Below are 24,308 nucleotides of genomic sequence, written 5' to 3' on the forward strand. Positions count from 1 at the left end.
ATCTATTTTTGTTAGTCTTATTCTAGTTTTTGTAATGGAAAAAAAGGCTGTCGACGGATAGTTTTAGTCATAGTTTTAGTTGACCAAATTAACACTGCTGGAAAGCAAATAAAGCTTTTAGAGAAACTTGTGCTCCAGACAAGGAAGGCCTTGACTATCTCAGCAAGACAGTTATAAACCACATACCAAATCTGTCACAACAGCATGGTTTCCCAGTAGACGGGTTCAGGTGTTGAACTGGTCTGCCTCCAGTCCAGAGTATTATAAAACAAAAAAATCCAGCACAGTAGACCCAGGACTGTTGAGCAGCTAAAATCCCACATCCGAAAAGAATGGGACAACATTCCTCTCCTAATACTCCAGCAGTTGGTCTCCTCACTTCCCAGACATTTCCAGATTGTTTTAAAATGAAGGAATAATGCTACAGAACTCATTTTTCATGAAATGTCTCAGTTTCAACATCTGATAGATTGTGTATGTTCTAGCAATGTTTACCAGTTGGCCCAACTTTTTTTGATTTGGGGTGATACATCAGTGACATTTGATATGATACCCTAGAAAAGTAACTTCCACTCATTTATGAGAAATGCACATACTGAGGGCTTATACTGATGAAGTGAGCACAGGGGAGAGGCTGTCACTTGTGTACATTCTCCTGTACACACATCAGATTAACAGTGCTACTTCGGGGATAATACAGACAAAAAAAAATAACGTCACACAAAAAATTAAATCCTGCATGAAAATAACTCAATACTATCTAATTGCTTGGGTATATAAAAGTATGTAGAAATTCCTGCCCGCTCCCAGCAACATAAGGTGTCTATCAGATTATTTCTTTAGGTTTCCAACATTTTTTAAACATTAATAAAGCAAGTTTCACTCAGTTATTTTTCATTCAATAGCTTCACGAATGCATAAACATGGAGCTTATACATGCATGTGCATAAAAAAAACCCTCGCTGTCCCAGAGGCAACGGAACATTCTTTGTTCAAGCTCTAGTTGCAACATAGCTAGGAAACATCACAAATTTCTCTAACCATTTCAAATATCACTAAAAACTCCATATGAGTCAGCAACAAAGAGCAAGGAAGTCATGTTGCAAACTCACAGCCGCCATACCACACAAACATCTGTAATCCAAGAATTATACAGTGTATCATACATCATCACATGCCTGCGTTCCTCCCTGGAGGGGTTTGCTCATGCATTTCTGAATTCTGAGTAAAATAGGTTAGAGTGTATCCATGAATCTGCTACTTGATGCTTTCCTCTGTAGTGCATGGCGTGTCAATAATCGTGTGTGCAGTGTTACCTATCTCCTTGCTGCAGGGCGAGATGCAGCGTTATCAGCAGACAGTACTGAGTGGCCATTGGTCCTTTGTATTCACACAGCTGGAGCCCCGGGGCGTCACGCAGCAGAGAGGGCCAGTCTGACAGACGGTAACACAGAGAGGGAAGGCTGTACTGCAGAAGATTCTCCACATCTTCAAGATCTGAGGGTTAAAGAAGGAAACAAGTTTAGCTAGAGAGGAGATCAGATATGTGTGCAGAGAGGGGGGGATAAGAAAAAGAACTGATGTGAATGAAGGAAAGATGGGTGGATAAATAAAGTAAAACTTAGCATAACAAGCCCTGAGGCGCCATTAACATCAACATTCATGAGAATCTGTGTTTACTACCAAAGCTGAGCCAAAGCAAAACATCATCAAGGGATGAAAATGCACGGATTTTGAACATTTCTAATTATCCGTGTGCAATTACATTTAGCCAAAACTATCATTAACCAAGCCATCGATGTGGATGCTTAAATTATTTGACATAGCAAGGTATAGCAGCATTTCTCTAAATTATAGGCAAAGCTCTAGTGGGCAGAAAGACAGGAAAACAAATTTGCTTGAAATGATGGATGCCTTAATTACTGGAAATTTAATCTTGGTTGTGGGTCTAGTAAAAATCAAACTACACAGATTTCTGTTTAGACACCACAGCAGCCAAAATAAAACACCTGGGGCAAATTCTTGTTTTTAACTTCCAGGAACTGCAGGCGAACTCATGCATGCTGATTGTATCGTAGAAAAACACTGCCAATGTTTTTTTTAACTGTGTGCAGGAGTTTTCCTGCTATTTTTGGATGGATTCACAGTTTTCTTACACACCTGTCCTATTAAACAAATGTAATTTAAAGCAGTGGTTCTCAACTGGCCCAGCCATAGGACCCACCACCTACTGTAACGTGAAGTAGGGACCCAAAATTCTGATTTTTATTAAATTAATTCAACAAAAAACTGCTGGAATTTGGTCCTTGGAAAGAAACATGACAAAAGGCTGAACAAATAGACTGGGTAACACTTTGGGAGGACGTACGTGCAAACATTTTATTTTATGTTCATATTCTGGTTGTTTTTTGAAAGGTGTCAATACATTTACAAATAATCATATGAAAACTAACTTTCTTGAAAAAATTTCCATCCAATATAACAGGATAAATGAGTGAAGGTCTCAAGAAAACAATCAGAATTTAGTAGTCTTCCTGCAAAATAAAGTATATGGACAGATGTCTGCCTAGGGCAGTGTTACTCAACCCTGCTCAACCGCAGAGCCAAATTGTTGAAAAATACCTTTGCAAGAGCCACAATCTAAGTGGTGAAAGGTGGCAGAAATGGGTAAAAGTGGCAAAAGAAATACCTTAAAGGTGGCAAAAATGGTCAAAAAGTGGCAAAAAAGTGGTAAAAATGGATGAAAAGGGGCAAAATAGACACAAAGTAGCAAGACTGGGCAGAAAGTGGCAAAAAATGGCTGCGTAGTGACAAAAAAAATGAGTTAAAGGTGGCAAAAATTATCAAAAAGCAGCAAAACATGGTAAAAATGGGTGAAATGTGACTAAAACAAGCAAAAAGCAAGAAAAAAGGTGGTAAAAATGGGCAAAAGTTGCAAAGAGTGGCATAAATTGGGGGGAAAGTGGCATTTAATGACAAAGGCAGCTTACATGGGTGAAAAGTGGTGAAAAATTGCAAACAAAGGGTGAAAAATTGCAGAAAGCAGGATAAAAGAAGCAAAAACTGTTGAAAAAGGGCAAAAATGGGACAAAAGTGGCAAAAAGTGGCAAAAACGAAGTGGCCAAAGTGGGCTTAAAGCAGTAAAATGGATTATATGTGGCAAAAAATGGAAAAAAGGGGCAAATATTTCAAATTAAGGGCAATGGAGTTACACTGACAAAAACTGTTGGTTGACAATTAAAGCCAACTGTATAATTGTGGGGAACAAACAGATTAATATGACTTACAATGGATCATTTCTGAGGTCAAAGTTCCCCTTCTTTATGGTTTTCTGGGTGAATTTGAAATTAAGACATAAAAGAGCCACAAATCATCACAAAAGAACCACATGTGGATCGAGAGCCACACATTGAGTATCACTGGCCTAGGGCTTCAATATCAGAGACAATTTTTTTTTTTTTACATGGAACCAGTTTGCGACAGCCCCCTGAAAACAGCCCCACAACCCACTTTGGGTACCAACCCACCAGTCGAGAACCACTGATTCAAAGTGCACTTTCAGCATTGACAAATGTGAAGCTTACTTTCTGGAAAACTTTCTATTAATGCCCCCCATTAATCCAAGTCAACTTTACATTTCTATCTCTTAGGACATTGGTTCCAAACCTGGGGTCTGGGACCCCCCATGGGGGGTGTCAAAGATCTTAAGGGGGACGCGAGGCTTTGTCTACTCTGAGGCTGCAAAATTAGATTTGCAAATATTGACTAAAACCATGATAAAGCAGTTATCTAGTAGTTCATACAAAGGTCTTTTGATAAGAAAATCAAGAACAGGTCTTTTTTAGGGTTTTATCAGTGAAACAATGAAAATCTATGTTGATTTTTGGCAGCAGTGTTTCACTTTTTTCTTTTCTCTAAGGCCCTGGGGGGGGGGGCTTCACTTTTCTTGGGTACATGTAGGGGGGGTTCCAAGGAAAAATGGTTAGTTATGACTGTCTCAGGAGTTTGAAATAATATCAATTATACAAGAAAAATGTGACGTGCATTAGTCAGGTATTTTGTTTTTTATGTTTTGCACTCTAAGTTGATTATTTTTAACCAGAATTCTCACCATTAATGCATCAAATATGACTCATTAAGATGCATAAGTATGCAATCATGAATAATCCCATGCCTTATTGTCCCTTTCAGCAAACTTTGGTTAAACCACATCAGCTTCTCCCTGCTAAAATAAGTCCACCGCTGCTCCTTAATGTCTTATTTCTATGGCTGACAGCTTCCAGTCAGTTGGTTGGCTAGTTGGTCGATACGCTAACATCTACCCAAGATCCTGCTTGTTGAACACACGAAAAAACTAAAACATTTAAAAGCTTTAAACCTCTGCTTCAACTGTAAATAACTGCCTTTCCCCTTAAATTCATTAATACCAATCAACCAACTCATCAATCAATCCGATCAAAAACCTCCACCTCTTGTCCTTCATCCACTGAGGCTTGGCTCACAGCTCTGCAGTCACATCATTATCTGGGTTGTCACCTTGCTGTTCTCGCTGTCTAAAATACTGCTTTAGTTGGCCTCTACATTGCTCCCCTCGCTCAGGCTGTCAGCTATCGTCTGTGTCACTGCTCAACTTTAGAAACTTTTTCATCCATCAACTTGTAACAGCTTGTGGAGGCTAAAGAGGCTGCAACTAAAATATTTTTATCCTATCTGGCTTCTAGGGCACCTCATCGGGTCTTAAAGGTGTATACATGCAAATTTTACATCTGTTCAAAATGGAAAAAGTAATCGCTCAAGATCTACTTCTATGTAAATATTTAGTTTTAGTAACAACCGCTGGTTAGATTTTAAAAAAGGCTTTTCCTTATTTCACAACTAAAGGAAGTACAGATTTCAAAGTAAGATATGATTCTGGCAAAACTGGAACCTTTCAGTGCTGCAGCTACCACTGGAACTACTGAGGTGAACTATTGAAGCCTCTCCCCAGAGCAAAACACATGAGAGCCAGCTTGGAGTTTACAAAGAAGCACTTGAAGGACTCTCCAACTTTGAGGAACAAGATTCTCTGGACTGATGAAACCAATATTGAAAGGTTTAGCCTCAATTCTCAGAGTTATGTATGGAGGCAGCCAATCACCTGGCCAACACCATCACAACAGTGAAGCATGGTGGTGGCAGCATCATGCTGTGGGGGTGTTCTTCAGTAGCAGGGACTGGGAGACTGGTCAGGGTTGAGGGTTTTGCAGTGCTCAGGAGGACCTCACACAGGCAAGACAACACAACAGTGGCTTAGGGACAACTCTGTGAAGGTCCTAGAGCGGTCCAGCCAGAGCCCTGACCTGAACCGTATCAGATATCTCTAGAGGGTTCCCATCCTACCTGACTGAGCATGAGAGGATTTGCAAAGAAGAATGGCAGAAAATTCCCTGATCCAAGTGTGCAAAGCTTGTTGCATCATACTAAAAAAGACTTGAGGTTTTAACTGCTGCCAAAGGTGCTTCAACTAAGTACTGGCAGTCACAGGCAGTCACCTAAAATCAAAAAAATACATGGGGGGGATTACTTTCAGAATGCATTGTGTGTGCAAAGTTTGAAGAAAAGCCCTCAAAGCATTACTGAAGTATTGCAATCAGCAACCGATAAACATGAGGCCCAATGACCTTGACCTTCGACCTCAAAATCTACTTAATTCATCCTTAAGTAGGGGTGGACAATGGTTTGAAGTTTGATAAAAAGCCCCTAAAAACATTCTTGAAATATCTCATTCACATAAATGGTCCAGATGGAGGTATAGATAGTCGAATGGACAGCCTAAGAACATAAAGCCTCTGACTCTGGCTATTGTCTGCATGAAAGTATGAAAATAGCAGTCCTTGGCACCAATTATTGAGAAATTTGTTGTATTTGTTGATCAAATACTGCAAGCAAACTTGTACACACTGTCCAATTTGCATAACAAAATTGGCAACAATTGGAAAAGAGGGTGAAGCTGGAGAGGAGCTTTACCCTTGCTCCTCTGCAGCTTCACCCTCTTATCCAAATGCTGCCAATATTTTCATATAATTTAGACAGCGTGCTCTCTCTTTCTCTCTCAAGGCAGCTTTAGTTAAAAATACCACCAGAGACTGGAAGTTACTGAAGCTTCAGTACTTTATGACAACATCAATCATTAAAATAACAGATTATGTCTTCGTAAAACACCTGAATAAAAAAGTACTGAACATTTTGACAACCTCAGTTAAAGGGAAAGTATAATGTAAAGAGAACTTCTGGCAAGGAGTTCAACTTCTTCAAAGAATGGAGGTTGTAAACTCAGGAGAAGCGGTAGAAGAAAATGATGTACACAAATAAGAAATAGAGCATAAATGGTAGGAGAGAAAAAGTCAGAGACGTGGAGACTGGGAGAGGAGATGTGAAGCACAGCAGGGAATTTTTTGAAACAGTTGAAGGAGTGGGACTATATGCACCGTGACGCTGCCTCCATCTCTGGGCTGTCTTTAGGGAAATAGAAAATGTGAGCTGAAAGAGGAAGGAAAGAACGGGAGAGGCAGACGAAAATGAGATGCTGCTTATAAAAAAAAAAACGGAAATAGAACAATACAGTGAGAAAAAGGAGGAGGGGAAGCCATTGAAACATGGTACTGAGTCGAGGAAGTGGCTCCCTGCTATGAAGCCTCTTACTTTTCTGAAGAAAAGGAGGTTACGCTAACCTTTAATCCTGGAGTGAGGAAGGAAGCAGCACCAAATAGAGTGTGATACATGAAGAAAGAACCCAGCGAAGACAGAATGACAAAAAAATGTGTGTGGGCAAACGGGGATAAGGGCTGTTGATGCATGACACACAGAGGATTTAATCAGCTACAGAGGAAAACAAAGCAAAGAGGGGATGGGAATTAAAGAAACACAGAGAGGAGGACAGATAAATATAACTTGTAGAGAGCTGCAGACCCATATCAAGACAGAGAGCTCTGAGGTCCAGAGGGAGACAGAGTAAGGAATAAATGGTCTTGTTTAGAAACCCAAGGAAAATGAGAAGAGGGGCAGTATGCACCGATGCAGCAGAGAAAGAAAGTCTCTGAGGGAGGGGAGGAAGAAAGAGGAACAAAGTATAGGACGGACAGATGATGAAGATGAGAAGAGAAACGACAGATGGGAGAGGCTGCTAACAGACCTCGAAGCAGAATGCAGTGACACTCTGTCTCCTGCTCAGGTTTTGATCAGGAGAAAACAATAGAGAAGAGAGGACTAGATTAACATTTTCTTAAACATTCACACAGCTGTTATTGTAAGAGACTTCACATTAAACAAGTTTAAAGCCCCCAACACGCACTCAGAAAAAATAATAAAAAATCGAAACAGCATTATCAAGTGGTAAATAAGGAAGCCAAAGCAGCGCATGTTTCATGCTGATTTTTACAGCAAAAATAAAAAGTTATCTAGTCTGTTTCAGGTTGGGTGTTTGGTGAGGCCCAAACCCAGCCTGATTCTCATGTCAGTATGCATGTCAACAAGCCAGGCTTTCAGACTGCTTGCACGAGTGCCATGTCTCATAGCGCAGAACTTTAAGGCATATTTGGGCCAAAAACTGAGGCTGAACTTGTCTGCAGGTTCTCTGCAGGTTTCGACAAGTCAAATATAAGACTTTTAAAGACTTTTTAAAGACCATAATGAATACAATTTAAGACCCATTTCACATCCATACTGGCAAAAAAGTACAAAAGACATGAAGTAAAATCGGAGGCCTGAAATTACTTGCAAAGTATATGAATATATTCACAGCTATTCCACGTTGGAATACAAAATGCTTAACCTAACTAAAAACACCAGAAGCCTCTCTATTGTGAACTAATACTTGTTTGGAACTCAGAATAAACAAAATATTGGCAAACATCGCAATAATAAACTCTACAGCTAACAGCCATTGTGTGTGTATGTGTGTGTGTGTATACACAAGAACTATTCTACATTATCTGAGCTCTTGTTCTTTGGCTGCAATCTCCTCCACAATGTTCTTGAGCTCTGCTATAGCTCCTCCTCAGAGCATCTGACTTTGTTATGAGCTGGGCCATCTGACAGCCAGCCTTGCCCTCAGCCTCTTCTGCAAACCTGTCTGCATCTCTGGCCAGACTTTCAAAGTTTTCTTGCAGAAAGTGCAGTGTGCTTCATATATGTTTCCATCCACCGGCTACAACCATGCATTAAATTGTTTGCTCTGAAGCCACAAATCATTGAACTTGCACTTATCTTATACAAGTAATTCAGCATTGCTGTGGGCTTTCATTAAGTTTTCTCCGCTGCTATGCTCCACTGTCAACCCGCGGCACGAACAGCACACTAGCTGGTTGTGCTCAATAAATTCTGACTGGGCTGCACAGGTACTCTAGTTCTGTTTTGTAGTTATGTTATAGCGTCCTCAAAAATTGAAAACATTTAAAAGCAAGACCAAAGTTTATGCTTTTGTTTTAAATAAAAGTAACGTTAATACATTTTTAAGACCTTTCAAAATTGTATTTAAGATATTTTATGAGATTTTAAGAGAATTTTAGACATTTTAAGTACTTAAATTCAAATTATTGGATTTTAGACGTTTTAAGACTTTTTAAGACCCCGCGGATAACCTGTGCCTGTCATGGCAAAAAGAAAAAACTGAACTGGAGCATCTCTAATTCCAAGCCTCTTCTATTTTAGTGCATCTCTTAGTCAAAATAGACAGAACACCTTTACAAAGTGGGCCATATTTGCCTTGTTAGAGTAGATATGTATGTCCACATTGGTAGAATGTCACAGGCAAGTTAAACAGCATAGTTACATTTCCAGTTTGTGTTTTTCAAAGTAAAAGCCGGTTTTGCAATTCACGCCTTATTCTAAAATTTCCCTGGCTCAGTTTTACAATGAATTTGAGGGGAGTTTTATTGAGGTAAAACCAAGCGGCAACCTCCAGTCCTGAAAAATGAAGCCAAAGTGGGAGTGCAAAAAATTGCAATATGGTGAGTGTCCACTGGAGGCTGGCTGCAGAAACACCAGAAGTCCCATACACAACACGTTTTAAAAAGCCGGTTTTTACACTAGAAATAAACTGGTTAAAAAATGAAACATTTCTCATTAGCTAATGTCTTTTTTGTCCTCTCACTATACTGGGTGATTTTTTTTTTATTTTATTTTATTTTTTTACCACAATTGTTTCGGTATATTAAAGAAAAATCTCACTGCACACTGATTGGCGCCTCTCATTTGATTGACAAATAGCTTGGCAGACACTAACACCAGAAGGCTAGCTCTAGCGCTAGCTTAACTGACAGGAAGTGAAGCTCAGTGGGCGGGCTTTTGAATACCATAAGGTTGATCCAAAGTTCAGTTGAGACAGCAGTTTCAACATGGAGGCCACAACGAATTGGCTTCAAAAGCTGTTTGAGCCCACCTATTGTAATCAAACGGCTGACGTCACACAGGCTTTGTCCAGCTCTTTCTACAGTCTATGGGTGAAACCTACACAGCAGTTTGGGCAGTGTATATGTAACTATAAGAGTAAAGTTTACACCGATTTCGGTGATCACTGGGGTCCAAGTGTCTGGTGTTGTTTTAACACTGGACATCAGAGGTAAAATATCAACACTGAAATAGTGTTAAATTTCAGACTCCACAGGTGCTAAATCGACTCTTTCACAGGCATAATTTACTCTGCCTCAAGTAACAGCAACTCTTTAAAGATTTACAGGTGCAAAACTCACAGAGGCAAATGAACTCGGATACAGTGTGCTTCTAGGGTAAAATGTACCACAGCTAAGGTAATATTTAGCACTAAAATAGATTCAAATGTAAGACTGAAATGCAGGCAATTTACAGCAAACACACCTGGTAAGAATGACAGCATGAGCAAGAATGGACATACGCCACAGCTGTCACGCAGCAAACAAGCACCCAGACTGACTTAACTATCAGCAAGGAAAGGGTAAAATATGTCCCCTTTAAGTCTCAGGGTGAAAATAACAGATTAACAGACATGAAACTCATGCTCTTCAACAATGATTTCAAGCAGAATCTTAACCAAACTGGAAGCCTTCTGAGAAAATCAGCATGTACTAAAAAGATGTTGGCAGTTCATTCGAGGCCATCCCACTTTCTAAACAGCAGTGGATCAACTTTCTGCTACAGATTTTAACAATGGAGGCATTTTTTTGCAGGCAAGGCTATCCAGTTGTATTTTAACATGCAACTCACCAATCTTTGGTATGGTATTAATACCTGAATTTTTCTGGCTTCCAAGTGACAATGAAATAAAATGACTTTATTGAAATAATCAATCGTACCTCTAGTGATTCATCTTGCTCTTGTAGAACATAAAGAGGCCTTGGTATTTATTTCAGTCTACATGTATTTCAATAACAGATGAAATCCTCACAGAAGCTTTAATCTGCAAAACCAAAGTGTATTTCAACAACTATGCCAACAATAATATCATATACGAAGAATATGTTGAATTGTGACTAAAAATACAGCATTAAGGGCGCCAGATAGCGTTACAGCTCTGCTGTGTGCCCCACGTACGGAGGCTATCGTCCTCAGCACACCAGCCATGAATTCAAATCCAACCTCGGCTCTTTGCTGCATCCCATCACCTTTCTCTCATTCCAACATATCCTCGCTCTCTTTAGCTGTCCTATCCAAAAAGGGCAAAAATGTCCCCAAAACAACAAAAAAAATAAAAATATAGTGGCGTGTTTCACAAGAAAACTTCTATATGACATCAAATGTCACATTTCAAAGCAACTTATGAAGACTGGCAGAAAGCGAGAGATGGGAAATGAAACGCACACGGGTGATGAAAAGAAGATTTTGACTGACAGTAAAAAGACGTACAAGAATCTTCACAGCGCTCTTGTTTGTATCAATAAACACACATAAAACAAATACATGTATAAAAACACACTCTCACAGTCTCTGAGCTACAGTTCTTACATTTTATCACCTCAAAGAAATATTGACTTTCCTCTCCCGTCACTGTCACGTCACCACTCAAACCCACAGAAGTCTGAAATAAAATCCATTTTCCTTCTGTTTCATAAATAACTGCTGCAGCGCCCCTCTAACTGGAAACGCTGCCTGTTGTGTGTTAAATGTTAGTGTTGTCATAATGTGCAGTGGCATTTAAGGGACTCAACATTAGCTGTTTCACACGAGGGCGTTAATCCCTGAAAGAAAACACTTAGCTCAAGGCCATTTCAAGTGACCTAAGGTTAACTTAGAGCAGACATGTGTCTCTCTTAGGAATGAGACTCTAGCTGAATGTTTGACAGCAATATTAAAAGAAAAGTAAGCGAGGGAGAGAGAGCACTAGCAGGCATTGCAGATCAAGCAAAAAACTCAAACTTTTCCGTGTGATGTAGTTCTGTCAGTGTAAAAAAGAAGTTGTAGCAAAAACAAGCTTTTCTCTATCCAAAGCCTGAAGTTTTTGTTATATAAATCCAATTTTTTGTTATATAAAGTAAATTTATAAAAGAGTTAAAAGCACAGCCTTTATATGTAACTGGAAACCTACGTCATCATTCATGAACCCAAATCCCAATGCCATGACAGTTTATTTCAGATAAATTGTGCAGCATTGCTAACAAAAAATATGTATTTAGGCCAAATCAGCAAAAAACGACACATGTGACAGTAATGTGCAGCAGCAGTAAATACTGCATGCGAAAAGATCTGTGTTTCACATGTGCACAGTTCATTTTACAATGCTGCTTTTGTGGGCAAATGGTACACCGCTCTGGAGTTTGTTTGGGCTCCAGTCACAGCCCTGCCCTAAGGTAAAAACTCACAGTTCGCACAACTTTAGAGCTCCATGTTGTCTAATATGAGTACAAAAATTCTGGAGTCAATCAGCTAAAATCCCTTGGACTAGTTTGTTAAAATATGGTACTTGCGAATCTCCTTAAGATACCAAAATCTGAGCTTTAGCTGCTTGTAGTGCACTTCCTGTACATTTTAGAGGATGGTCCCAAGAGACTTTTTTCCCATCTAGTCATGATACATGTGTGCCTTTTTTCATGCAGGTAGCTTATACCCAGTCCCCTATCTCATGTTTGATGGACCTTATAACATACCAAAATTTCCACTGGGGGACAATTTTCCTTAAGTTTGGTTGAGTTTTTGAGCATGCTAAAGCCCCCAAACCAGCGATGCTTTGGACAACTGAGATCTTTACTTGGGCTCTAACAAGAAAGTTTTTGTGAGACCCATGAAGTACCTGAAATCAACTCTGTAGAGGTACGACAAACAGCAACTAAAATGAATGGGTCTTGATGTCCATTTTACAATTGGACTTTAATCATAATTCAGCTGAGCTCACAGCTCTTCAACCCTAATGAAATGTATAAAACCTCTCAAAGCAGCTCAACAATTTCTTTAACCATTTGAAATCCCATGCAGATTTTGTAAAATCAATTCATAATCTTGTTTAATAACAGTAATCTTACTATCAATCAAAATAATCATGATTATGATTTTGGCCATAGTTCTGCAGCTCTGATTCTAAAACTTTTACATCTATTAGCAGCCAGAATCTATTCTTAGTTAATCATGACCTGAGCTTTTCAGGCCACACTGTACTCCACTTAAAGCATCACACTCTTCAACCTTTAATGCTGTAATTACAAATCTGATGTTCACATTTATAACTGTATTATATAACTGGAAAAATGTAATCACTATGGCCAAATGTGAACTTAGACTAAGTCAGACAAGTTCTTTTTACTTGATTCTGGTAACCTTGGGACTTCTAAGTATAGAATAGAAAATTTGTTGCCTACTTTTGTATGCAGAGACAGAAATTTGTCCTTGACTTGTGTTGATGATTTCATCCTTGTGCTGCTGTTTTTGTCCTTTTATAAATCTAGTATGCTTTTGTGTATATACAGACCTATATGTGTAAAATAAATAAAGAAATTAACAAAAGTAGATTGAAGAACAAGCAGGTAATTCAAGGTGCCTCCACTTTACTTTATTATTTATAGCTCCTCAAAAGGATCAATAAGCTCTGTTTCCATGAAAAACCTCACTCTCTGAGTTGTAAAAGAAAATCGCTCTGACCTGATCCGACCTTCTTTGCACAAAACAAACACTTGAAGTCATGAACAGTATCAACAATCAACAGCATTATATGACTGTGGTATGACTTCATAGGAACAACAGAGTTTAACTGGAGCTGCATGAAGATCTGTGAGGTGTAAAAGCGTGTGCGGTTATTTGCATACCATGCTGGTTGGAGCCAGAGGAAGGGTCTGACTGTGCAAGCAGACACATACTGAGCTTCAGAAGAAAACCACAGCAAGACGCATTCAAGTTTGGGTTCCTGAAAGAATCGGTAAGAAGGAGAAATGCACACAAGTCAGAAAAAAACCAACATGAAAGAGAGAAGAAAAACTGAAACAGAACAAATACAGGCTCCTGAGACCAACAAATAAAAATCCACAGCAATGCAGAGCGAAACCAGTGCAGAGTGAGGTGTAGGACAGGATATGCCTTCAGTTAGTCTTTTTAAATATGAAACACAAGCACAGCATGGTGCAGTTTCATTACAGCTCAGAGCAGGGGGGCCAAAACCTAACTAGTCAACCACACTCTTACACCCACAAAAGTAAATATGCATGCAAACACCAAACTAAAAGTCTAAACACACTTTGAAGCTGCAGATCTCTTTAGCTGCAACTGACCCAGCTGGTTTATTAGAGGAAAGACTGCCTACAGCCACATTAACACAGAAACAATCCACTGAAAACTAAATAGTTTTTCAGTTTCAGAAAAGTTCTGCATTCAGCTGACAAGGTATTGGCAAAATGACTAAAAACGCTGCAGCACGCATGCCGGACCTGTAGCTGGCAGTAAAACAACACTTGCATGCACAGTTTCACTCCCATCCACAGAGTGGTGACCTCAATGTGCACGAGTGAAAAGCCTACTAGTGCATTGTTACTGACTGGAAATGTAATGCATGTTTGTTTTCAGAGGGGTTTTGTTTCTGGCAGCTTACACGACAACGAAAACGGAGACGTTGTCAAAACTTTGGTACCCAAAACATCGTTGTCATGTAAACGCGCAGCCAAAAGGCAACCATAATGTTTTTGGATAAAACCAGTGTTGTTGCCTCAGAAATGACGGATGTCTCAGTGAAATTGTGTTTTTCACTCAGTATGTTTACATGCAGTTAGAAAAAGTCAAATAGAGCAGGGGTTTTCAATGTTGGGGTCAGGACCCCATTGGGGGTCACGAGACACTGAGAGGGGGTCTCCAGATGCCTTAAAAAAACTAAGAAAAATTTTAAATTAAACTTTTGCCACTTTACAACAATTTTAACCCATTTTTTTAGCACTTTTCCCCACAAATTTTACCAATTTAAACACATTTTTGCAACTTAAAACCCAATTGTCAATTTTAAACCCTTTCCATCACTTTTTTGCCACTTCTAAACCAAATCTTGTAACTCTCTGCCTATTTTTGGCTCTGTTGACACATTTTTGCCACTAATGATTGCCTTTTACCACTTTTTAAGCCACATTTTACAATTTTGATTTGCCCATTTTTGCTAGTTTTTGAATATTTCTGCCTCAGCTAACCCTTTGTTGCCAGTTTATATCAATTTTCATCCCATTTCACCAAAATTCCATCTATTTTTACCACTTTAACGCTGTTTCAGCCACTTTTGAATGCCCTTTTACCACTTAATATGCCTGTTTTTGCCACTTTTCCCATCATTTTTGGTTAGTTTTTGCCACTTTTATCTTATTTTTGGCATTTCTAACCCATTTCTTCTACTTGTAAAATCTAATTTCCCCACCTTTCCCACCATTTTTTCCATTACCAACCCATTTTAGCTATTTTTAACATATTTTAATTCTGTTTTTAACAAAAGGATTTACATTTATAAGAGGGCTACTTAAAACACAAAAGAATTAAAATTTGTTTCTTTGATAAGAGTGGTTATTATTCAGGTTGAATACAAAATACCACTGTTTAACTTTGCTGACCCCCAGTCTGGCTGGGCCCCAGAAAGCTCTCCCATTTCCCCCCCTAATAGGTGGCCTTGTCTCAACAACGTGACTATTCTTGAATGTGCATGGCTGTGTTCAGCCACCTTCAGGTACAGTGGGGGTTCCCGGGCACCTATTTTGGGGGTTCATGGGCTGAAAAGGTTGAGAACCCCTGAAACCGAGGATGTGCACTGACGTCAGTTTCATGACTGCTCAGTTGGGCTGAGTGGCCTGAAACACGGCTGTCTGCTCAACAGGAAATGGATGAAAACATGAGAAAAACAGTCTAGTATCTGCTTAAACCTGAGCTATTTGGACTCAACAGAGATCCATACTGTTTCCTAAAGACATGGCTGATCGTTGACACTGACATGTGGTCATTTTTAAGGTTTTTAAGTACACAAAGCAGAGCCTGAAGGCTGACACCAGCCCGGTTCATCAGTGCTGGATGTGAAACTGAATTAACATTGAAAAGCTTTGTTAATACGAAGCATTGGATCAGCTGTATTTCAGTGTTTCCTTTACTTCTTCTTACATTATTCATTTATCGCTATAAAGATTGCTCTGTGGTTAAACCTGTGTGTAAATAGTCAAGGTGTAGCCTATTTCAAAATAAGATCAACATACCCCAGCTGTTGAACTTAATCCAGTTTAAAATTAGCCCCAGTTACACCTTTATTTAATTTTTAATGCTACAAATTCCCACAGTACAGCGCTTATATGTCATATAAACTCACTGCTGCTTCATGAAACGTTCATGGAAATAACTTCAGTTTTCAACCAAATAGAAATTAGGTTAATTTACTTTATTGAATCTGTGATAAATATCGATGGACTTGCCAGTTTTTGTTTTGCCTTTTTCTATAAAACCAGCCATGTTAATCCGACATGGCAGGGTATTATGAACTAACCTAACAGGCCAGACTTCATATCTCCATTGCATGGATATATTTCACATCCACCTGAGAGAGCCCCCATAGAAAGCATTTTGGAAGGGCAGGACTTCTCAAAAAACTCTCAGCAGGTGATTGGAGGAACGTTCTGTACATTCATGACGGGCCAATCAGAGCAACAAGACAAAATTATGTTGTACCCATGCGCTTCTCTTGAGCTGGTACGTTACTGCTGCCATTGATTGATGCTGACAACAAGGCTGATTGGAGGACATGCCAAAAACATCTTCTCTGCCTGGACAAGCCTTCGGTGTGGCTTTTTGCTCTTGTTTTAAAAGGAAACGTGAACCAGTTGTGATTAAACTGCCACTTTCCTACAGCTACATCAAAGCTAACAGCTACCGCAGCAGCAGCCATTGGATAAACTTGCAAACCCCACCCTTAACAATCACAAACCCATGTTGAAGCAGGTTGGGAAAAGAGAGAAAGCATCTTTTCTGTCATGAAAAGCTCCATACTTATTTCTATCACCAGCTCATTCTCTCTGCCAGCGGGGGGACTCATGCTGCTGTAATGTCACATGCATATCCTCTAGAGCTGCGTTGGTCCAACTATACTGACTTTTACAGTACATTTAAACATGCACGTCTGACTGAACACGTAATAAATGCGCCCATCACTGTTTTATATGCACATGCTGGATAGTCTTCTCTTCCTACACAGACTAAAACACTGGCATGTTCTTATTTTAAAAGGCTACTCTTCATTCTATCCTCTGACCTAGATCAGTCAAAGAGTGCATTAACTTATCATCTTCGGTCTCAGGATCTTTTGTTACTGTCTGTTCTAAAGGTCAGAACTGAACTTGGGGGATTAAACTTTGGAAAAAGAAGTTTACTGCCCCTCTGCTTGGAATAAAAGACTTGACACTTAATGATCTGTTTTCACTGAAAGTTTTTCAAATAAATTTAAATGACTTGGAGGCAGACACATTTGTCTGCAGATGCTTTGATTACTTATTTTCTTTATTTTTTGTTTATGCTGGCACACACTACAGCAGTTATAGCAGAGCTAATCTGTGATATCCACTCCTAGCTGGGCCTTTAAAACACATTAAATTAAACAAAAACACACAAAACATCCCAACACTAAAAGGACATAACATACATACTATCACACAATACCAAGTAAGAAAGGAGGTGGGAGATCATGCACGACTACAATGCTAGGTCCTTTTTAAAAACTTCTTCAGTCCAAGTTAAAACTGATCCCAGTTAGGATCCAGTCTGAGCTCAGATGGTAAAGAACACTGCAGGCCCTGACTGAAACCCCACCACATGCTACTGATTCTTTGTGTATCTTGTATTGTTTGCTGTGTTTGACTGCTCTTTGACTTTGTTACATGTGCTGCTCTTCTGTCTTTCCCAGGACACTTCTGAAAAAGAGAGATTTAATCTCAATGTGTTTTTTCCTGGTTAAATAAATGAATAAATAAATAAAGTTATGCTTCTGCATCGAGTCTATGCCATAGCTTCATTACATGCCATTGAGAGCACAGAACATTTGTGCGTTGGTGTGTCTGTATCATTTTGCAATACTCAACCCAAATGCTACTTGGCAGTACAATTTTAATGCTAGTTGCCAGTCCCATCACCATATTTCTTGCTTGGTTGTGTAAAAGAAACCACAGTAACTGATGGAGCTGATCAATACAGAGCAGCAGTTGTAATTATACTGCTGGTATTGCAAAGAAGAAAAAGGAGGAGATATCAGAGAGGATGGGAAATACAAATCAGCTAAGGCTGAGGACGGGAGAATTTTTCAGCACTTTGGGAACCAAGAAAGACATGGATGCAGAACTGTGCATCGAATATTTTCAGATGCAAACAAGCAGATTCTGCGTTTTCTTTCACTCTGTCCCAAGGTGGGTTGCAGGCCTGTTTTTATTGGGTCTGCAACTGGCAGAGTAAAAGGCAAAAGAGAAAAAATATATTTCCCTAACTTAAGTAGAACTGCTGTTGTTTCTACTCTAAATGCTGTGTCAGCAGCTGTCGCTCCAACTCCCTCTCCCCTTCCTCATCCACATTTAACCCACAGTGACACCTGCATGATGCCCTCTGGGCTGGATTAGGGGAGAGAGCAAAGGTACCTGAATCTGAGTGACACCTAAAATTGTGATATTCATGACATTAAAGCACAAATATCAAGATGGAATCATAAACAAAGCCATCTGCCCGACTCCTGAACTGATAATTTTATGGTTTATTTCAAAGCAGAAAACACCAACAAAAACACCGTATTCAGCTTAACAGCACAACGCCTCCTCAAGGGTTACTATAACACTGAACTCTCTGACTTCTTACTGTTCCTTTTTGCTGTTTACATTCATTTTGTGCCTTCAAGTAAGCTTGTCTTTTCATAGTTAGAGTGCCATCTTAACTTCTGATTTAGTTCCGTTCTTCCTCGCTCAAGACATAAGTCTGGTTATGTGGCCAGGATCCAAACTATCCCGAGCTGAAGAAATAATATAAACTAAAGAATAAAAAGAACAGTTTCCTGAGAAAATGTTTTAGATCAATCGTCGACTTTAAATTAGATTTTTCAGTCATTTTTTAAAAGATTTATTCTGGCCTTTTCATGCCTTTATTGATAGAGGAGGACAGTGGATAGAATTGGAAACAGGGCTGAACAATTTGGGAAAATAATCTAATTGTAATATCTTTCCCCAATATTGTGATTTCTATTTGATATGCAATTATTCCACTTTTTTGTGTTTTCCAACAAACACAAGCAATAAATCATTCTATATTACAACCAATACAAAAATATATTGAACTAAGGCTATTGTATATGAATTGTATTGAAATAAGTGATAGTTTTTATTTAATCCTCATATTTAATAAGAAAAATGTACAAAAATGAAGAAAATTCGAGTTTTTTTCGGGCTATTCTAAAACTAGAAAAGCACTCAGAGAGCGCAGACCTCCACCATTAGCCCTATCTCCCAATAGTGAATAACCCTTTAAAAACACTCCTGGATCCAGGCGGTGATCCGGATCACTCCCAAAATCTAATTTGCCGATCACTCCCTCCCCGGTGGGGTGGAGACACAGTGAGGCAAAGCATTGGCTTCACTATGTGTGGAAGTCATGGCAGAGGGTGAATATTCCTCTATTCCTCCCAACATTGTGAGTAGTCTCGCTACAATTCGCTGTCTTTCTCTCTGTTGTGCTCCGACTTGTCTCCAAGACCGGGCGTGTGTCTGTCAAACTCTATAAACTCCAAAACGTTGAATAAGTCACTCATGTCCGCCATCTCCTGGTGTAAAGTGGTAACAGCGCAGCCCTATCTCCCAATGGTACAGAATCCTTTAAAACAATTCCTGCATCCAGACGGTGATCCAGATCAGTCCCAAAATCAAATCAGTTCTTCCTTATGCCATTTCTGACATTTCCTAAAAATGTCATGAAAATCCGTCCATGACTTTTTGAGTTATGTTGCTAACAAACGAACAAACAAACGAACAAACCCACCCGATCACATAACCTCCTTGGTAGAGGTAAAAAAGGCACTTATATGATATCCTGATATGTAAAGCATGACATCAATGCTGCATAAAAGTTTTAAGCTGGTATTTCGGCACAAATTTCAGGTTAAAAAAAATAAACTCCAACTTCTGCGATTTGAAAATTGCAGCAGGCCATATTGCAAGTTAATTTTCAATTAATTTCCCAGCCCTAATTGGAAACAGGGATAAGAGAGTGGGGAGGAGATATGCAAGGAAGGGATGGATTCTAACCCGGACTTCTAAATAATCTACAGCCACTCCAAATTGAACTGCTATTCTCCCTGTTTTTTGCAGTGTGCATCTTTTTTTTTTTGCAGTGGCGGTAGTGCTACAGTAAATCTGGTTTATAAATCTCATCCTGGTTTTTGGAGGCTCCAAAAAGAGTTCAAAGGTTGAAACTGTCATCAAGCATAATAATTTACACAAGATGCAACATCTGTGCAGCTGTGTTGCCTGAAACCATCTGTGTCCCTCATAGGCAGTTTGAATATCTACTGTTATAGTATGGTAGTTGAGCTTTAAGTAGGGATGGGTATCATTTGCGGATTTTTTAACAATTTTTGTGCAATCTGAAGATAATGATTTTCCCCATTTGCTGTAATAAATTAAAACGCTGTCAGGATTTTTTTTAAATAAAAGGGGAATAAATCAATATAGAGTAAATGTACTCAAATCTTTTATATTTCCCGTTAAATCAATTTTTATGTCATCATAGTCACTGTGTGATTATGGTTGCACGAGTAGAGACCAGCGACAGCTTTAACAGCCTTGTTTGTTAACGTTAGCCGTTAGCTGTAATGCTATCGCTCTGACGTCAAGCTGAGTATTTCACTCTGGCGTGGCATATTTTGCAAACAACTTGACTCCCGTCTAAGTTTGTACCGTCTTTGATGTTTTGGAAGCCAAAATAAGTCCACATATCTGCTATAAATGCTGCTAGTTAGGCAAGAGCAACCGGCTGGCTCAAACTGGAGCCAGCTCACATGATCTGGTTGTCTAAAGAGGGGAAAAGAGGGAAGAGTCAACTGCCTGCCACCAACTAGCGGTGAGGGGATGAAACTACACCACAAACTACCGCACCAACAGAGTGAATTATTCATTAATAAAATATTGATATTACACTTTAAAATATCGATACAGTATCAGGCAACAAAATATCGCAGTATTTTAGTGTACTGATATTTTGTCCCACCCTAGCCTGAATTGATACTTTAAGAGAAGTGTGTTGAAAGTCAGTGGGAGACTAATAGCTGCCTGAATATTGCAAATGATTGACAGAAGTATCTTAATACCTGTTTTTCAAATGCTTTTTTAAAATTTGTTTTAATGTTTTTATTATAAGGTTTGATTTCCTTTATTGATTTTATTGTGTTTGTGCTTTCATATTTATAATACGTACTTCTATTTCTGCTCTGCTTTGGTTTATTTCTGTTTTAGTTACCGTGCAGTACCTTGGAAAAGGTTATTGTTTTTAAAATGTGCCATGTAAATAAAGCAGATTGGATTGGAACCGTAGATCAACTGTTCTCTGCTTTTAAACTTTCTCAACAACTCTGACTTTGAATGAGAAAAACGTCTATAGACCAATTTTAAAAACATGCACAGGCACATAAACACACAGACTCCCAATGCTGCCTCGGGTTTATTGTTACACAGTACACTACCTGTTTCCTGCACACAGGTGTCCTTTGTGCTCCAGCGCCAGTCGATAGAAACCCGAGGACGCTGCAAGAAAGACGAGATGAAGAGAGGGACAGGTGAGACAGGAAGGAATGAAGAGGTTGGTACAAAAACTAAACTTATATAACACATTTAAAACAAAAGTTAGACCTTGTTAGCAAGTTTCAGTATAGCTCAGAGGACAGAAGAAGATAACTTGTAGATAAAAAGTTACATTTGAGATTTAAAAACGTAATCGATAATTCAGAGGCTTTAAAGTATTCAGACTAAAGATGAAAAGGATGAAAAAAATGAGGAGACAGGAGAGAGGAGCTTAACAGTGCAGATAAGGTGAGAGATACACCTGCTCTTATTATATCAAAATCCACCCACAAGAAACAGACTCAGTTCATGATCTCTAAACCTAAAGTTTTTTTTTAATTTATCATTTTCATTTTGAAAAAATATTAGCTATTAGTCATGTGTCTCTTATGCCTCCATTCATTCCCCCATAGATTTAACAGTCAATTACTTCATTTGGTGTGTTCTTTCTGGTTATAGTGTGATGAAATTGTTTCTGAGGACACCGTTGACTGACTAGTGATATAATCAAGGGGTATCTTGTGTATATTTAGTATCCATCACTGACTAACCCAGCTTCTTTGCAAAGGCAGGCATGAAGGATGGTTGGAGGGTGAACTGGGATGACAGGATGGAGTAGAAGTGCTGCAGTATCTGAGGGTTGGGAGTCTGTTCACACATCTTCTACAGACAAATAAACACAGGAGAGCAGAGAGAAAATAGCTATTATTTGCTGACTGATTTGAGCCTGATGGATCCGACTTTATTATGACATCAGTGATGATTCATATTAGTAAATCTACCGTCTGGCACTTTATGCCAAATTTGAATTCCCTCTGTGTATTCTTGAAATATTGTTCTCACAAGATTTGAGGTCACAACATTCTTGACCTATGAGTTATGAAATCAGTCATTTCATCCTTTAGTCATACTTGTATTTGTAATATCAGGTCCACAGACAAAAGAGCAACTGTAGGCTAAATGAACTTCAGCTTTGACCTATGACCTCAAAAAATCAGTGTACAACTTAAAGGCATCTTTGGGCCAAAATTGAAGCTGAAGTAAGGCGTGTAATGGCGAGTAAGCCCTCCTGAGTGCACCATCGGGTGGGGAGGAAGGTTGACACAACCAAGGTTGTGCTCTGGATGTCCTTGCATATTACAAGGAGCATGGGAAAATAATCAAGTGGATGTTGCAAGTTAGAAGAGTCTAAGCAGGGGTTCTCAACCTTTTCAGCCCCCGAACCCCAAAACAAAGGTGCCAGTGACTGGGGACCCCCACTGTACCTGAAGGTGGCTGAACACAGCCATGAACATTCAAGAACAGTCATGTGCAGACAAGGCTGCCTATAAGGGGGGTGGGGGGTGGGAGAGCTTTCTGGGGCCCAGCCAAACTGGAGGCCAGCAAAATCATGGTCCATTACAAAGTTAAGCTGTGGTGTTTTGTATTTAACCTGAATGATAACCACTCTTATCAGGGACACAAATTTGAATTCATTTTTGTAGTAAGTAGCCATTTTAAAAATGTAAATCCTTTTGTTAAAAACAGAATTAAAATACGTTAAAAATAGCCAAAATGGGTTAGCAATGGAAAAAGGGTGGGAAAGGTGGTGAAATTAGATTTTAAAAGTAGCAGAAATGGGTTAGAAATGCCAAAAATGAGACAAAGTGGCAAAAAATTACCAAAAAATGATGGGAAAAGTGGCAAAAATGGGCATATTAAGTGGTAGTGGGTTCTCAACGTTGGGTTCAGGACCCCATTTTCGTGGTCGTAAGACACTGAAGGGGGTCTCCAGATGCCTTAAAAAAAACTAACCCCTTTTACCACTTTTTGAGCCACATTTCACAATTTGATGTGCCTATTTTTGAAAGTTTCCGACTATTTCTGCCTCCACTAACCCTTTTTTTTGCCAGTTTATATCAATTTTCATCCCATTTCACCAAAATTCCACCTTTTTTTGCCACTTTAACACCAGTTCAACTACTTTTAAATCCCCTTTCACCGATTAATATGCCCATTTTTGCCACTGTTACCCATTTTTGCCATTTTTTGGTTAACTTCTGCCCCTTTCGTTTAATTTTTGCCACTTCTAATCCAGCTACTTTTAAAATCTAATTTCACCACGTTTCACACAATTTTTTGCCATTAGTAACCCATTTTAGCTCTTTTTTTACCGATTGTAATTCTGTTTTTAATAAGAGGATTTACATTTTTAAGAGGGCTACTTACTACACAAATGAATTTAAATTTATTCCTTTGATAAGAGTGGTTATTTTTGAATAGGTTGAATATAAAATACTACTGTTTAACTTTACAATGGACCATGATTTTGCTGGCCTCCAGTTTGGCTGGGCCCCAGCAAAGTTTAAAGAAAATCCTTCCAAGAGTTCTTTATATACAGCATTCACAAGAATGGCCTGTGTGGATGTACAGACTGATGTGAAGACAACTTAACATAAAGCCTACAGCCTTGGCTATTGCCGGTGCGGAGGTATAAAAACTAAGGAAGACGGTGGCTCTGATCACTTAAAGAGCCATTAAAGGTATCACACAGAGAACAGTAATCATTGTGACCTTCTTCATGGAATAACAAGTGACAAATTGAAGCATCATTTTCCTTAAGTGTCAGACTACAAGTGCCTCTGATAAAGGGTTGAAAAAAAGAGAAGATAATGAATTGAATGCTCGTGTGTGTGGGTGCTTCCTGTTCTCACGATGATGGTTGGTATCCAGACAGAGTCACAGCAGCGCAGCAGACACTGACACAGAGACTCCAGTGTATCCTGACTGTGTTTAGACGGAGCTGTGAATGTGTTCTCCTTCAGGACGGGCTCTGATGCACACTCCTCAGCCAACCTTCAACACGCACATGAAGAACGGACACTCAAGGAATACCATCATGCATGAAAATATGTTTATATCAAGGATGTATTTAATTCCACTAGTGCTCTAAACATAATCTAAATCAATCTGCTTGTACCGAAAAAGACAGACTGATAGAACAAAACTAAGCTTCTAGACATATGAGAGAACTAGTTTGATAGATATTTTTGATGCAGAAACATTAGGGAGCTGTAACTTCTTGATTCT

The 24,308-nt window shown here is 39.1% G+C and overlaps 1 protein-coding gene across 1 annotated transcript in view; it reads right to left on the minus strand.

Moving 5' to 3' along the window:
- The window catches only part of LOC121529509 (meiosis inhibitor protein 1), a 141,991-nt gene that overhangs the window by 59,307 nt on the left and 58,376 nt on the right, over positions 1-24,308 (minus strand). Inside the window, exons 14-18 of the mRNA XM_041817425.1 lie at positions 23,933-24,074; positions 21,791-21,902; positions 21,143-21,203; positions 13,245-13,342; positions 1,317-1,497 (exon numbers count right to left, since the gene is read on the minus strand). Of these exons, the coding sequence (XP_041673359.1) occupies positions 1,317-1,497; positions 13,245-13,342; positions 21,143-21,203; positions 21,791-21,902; positions 23,933-24,074 (594 nt within the window). The remainder of the gene's footprint in view (positions 1-1,316; positions 1,498-13,244; positions 13,343-21,142; positions 21,204-21,790; positions 21,903-23,932; positions 24,075-24,308) is intronic.

The sequence above is a fragment of the Cheilinus undulatus genome, linkage group 21, assembly GCF_018320785.1.
Source record: "Cheilinus undulatus linkage group 21, ASM1832078v1, whole genome shotgun sequence".
Classification (NCBI taxonomy): Eukaryota; Metazoa; Chordata; class Actinopteri; order Labriformes; family Labridae; genus Cheilinus; species Cheilinus undulatus.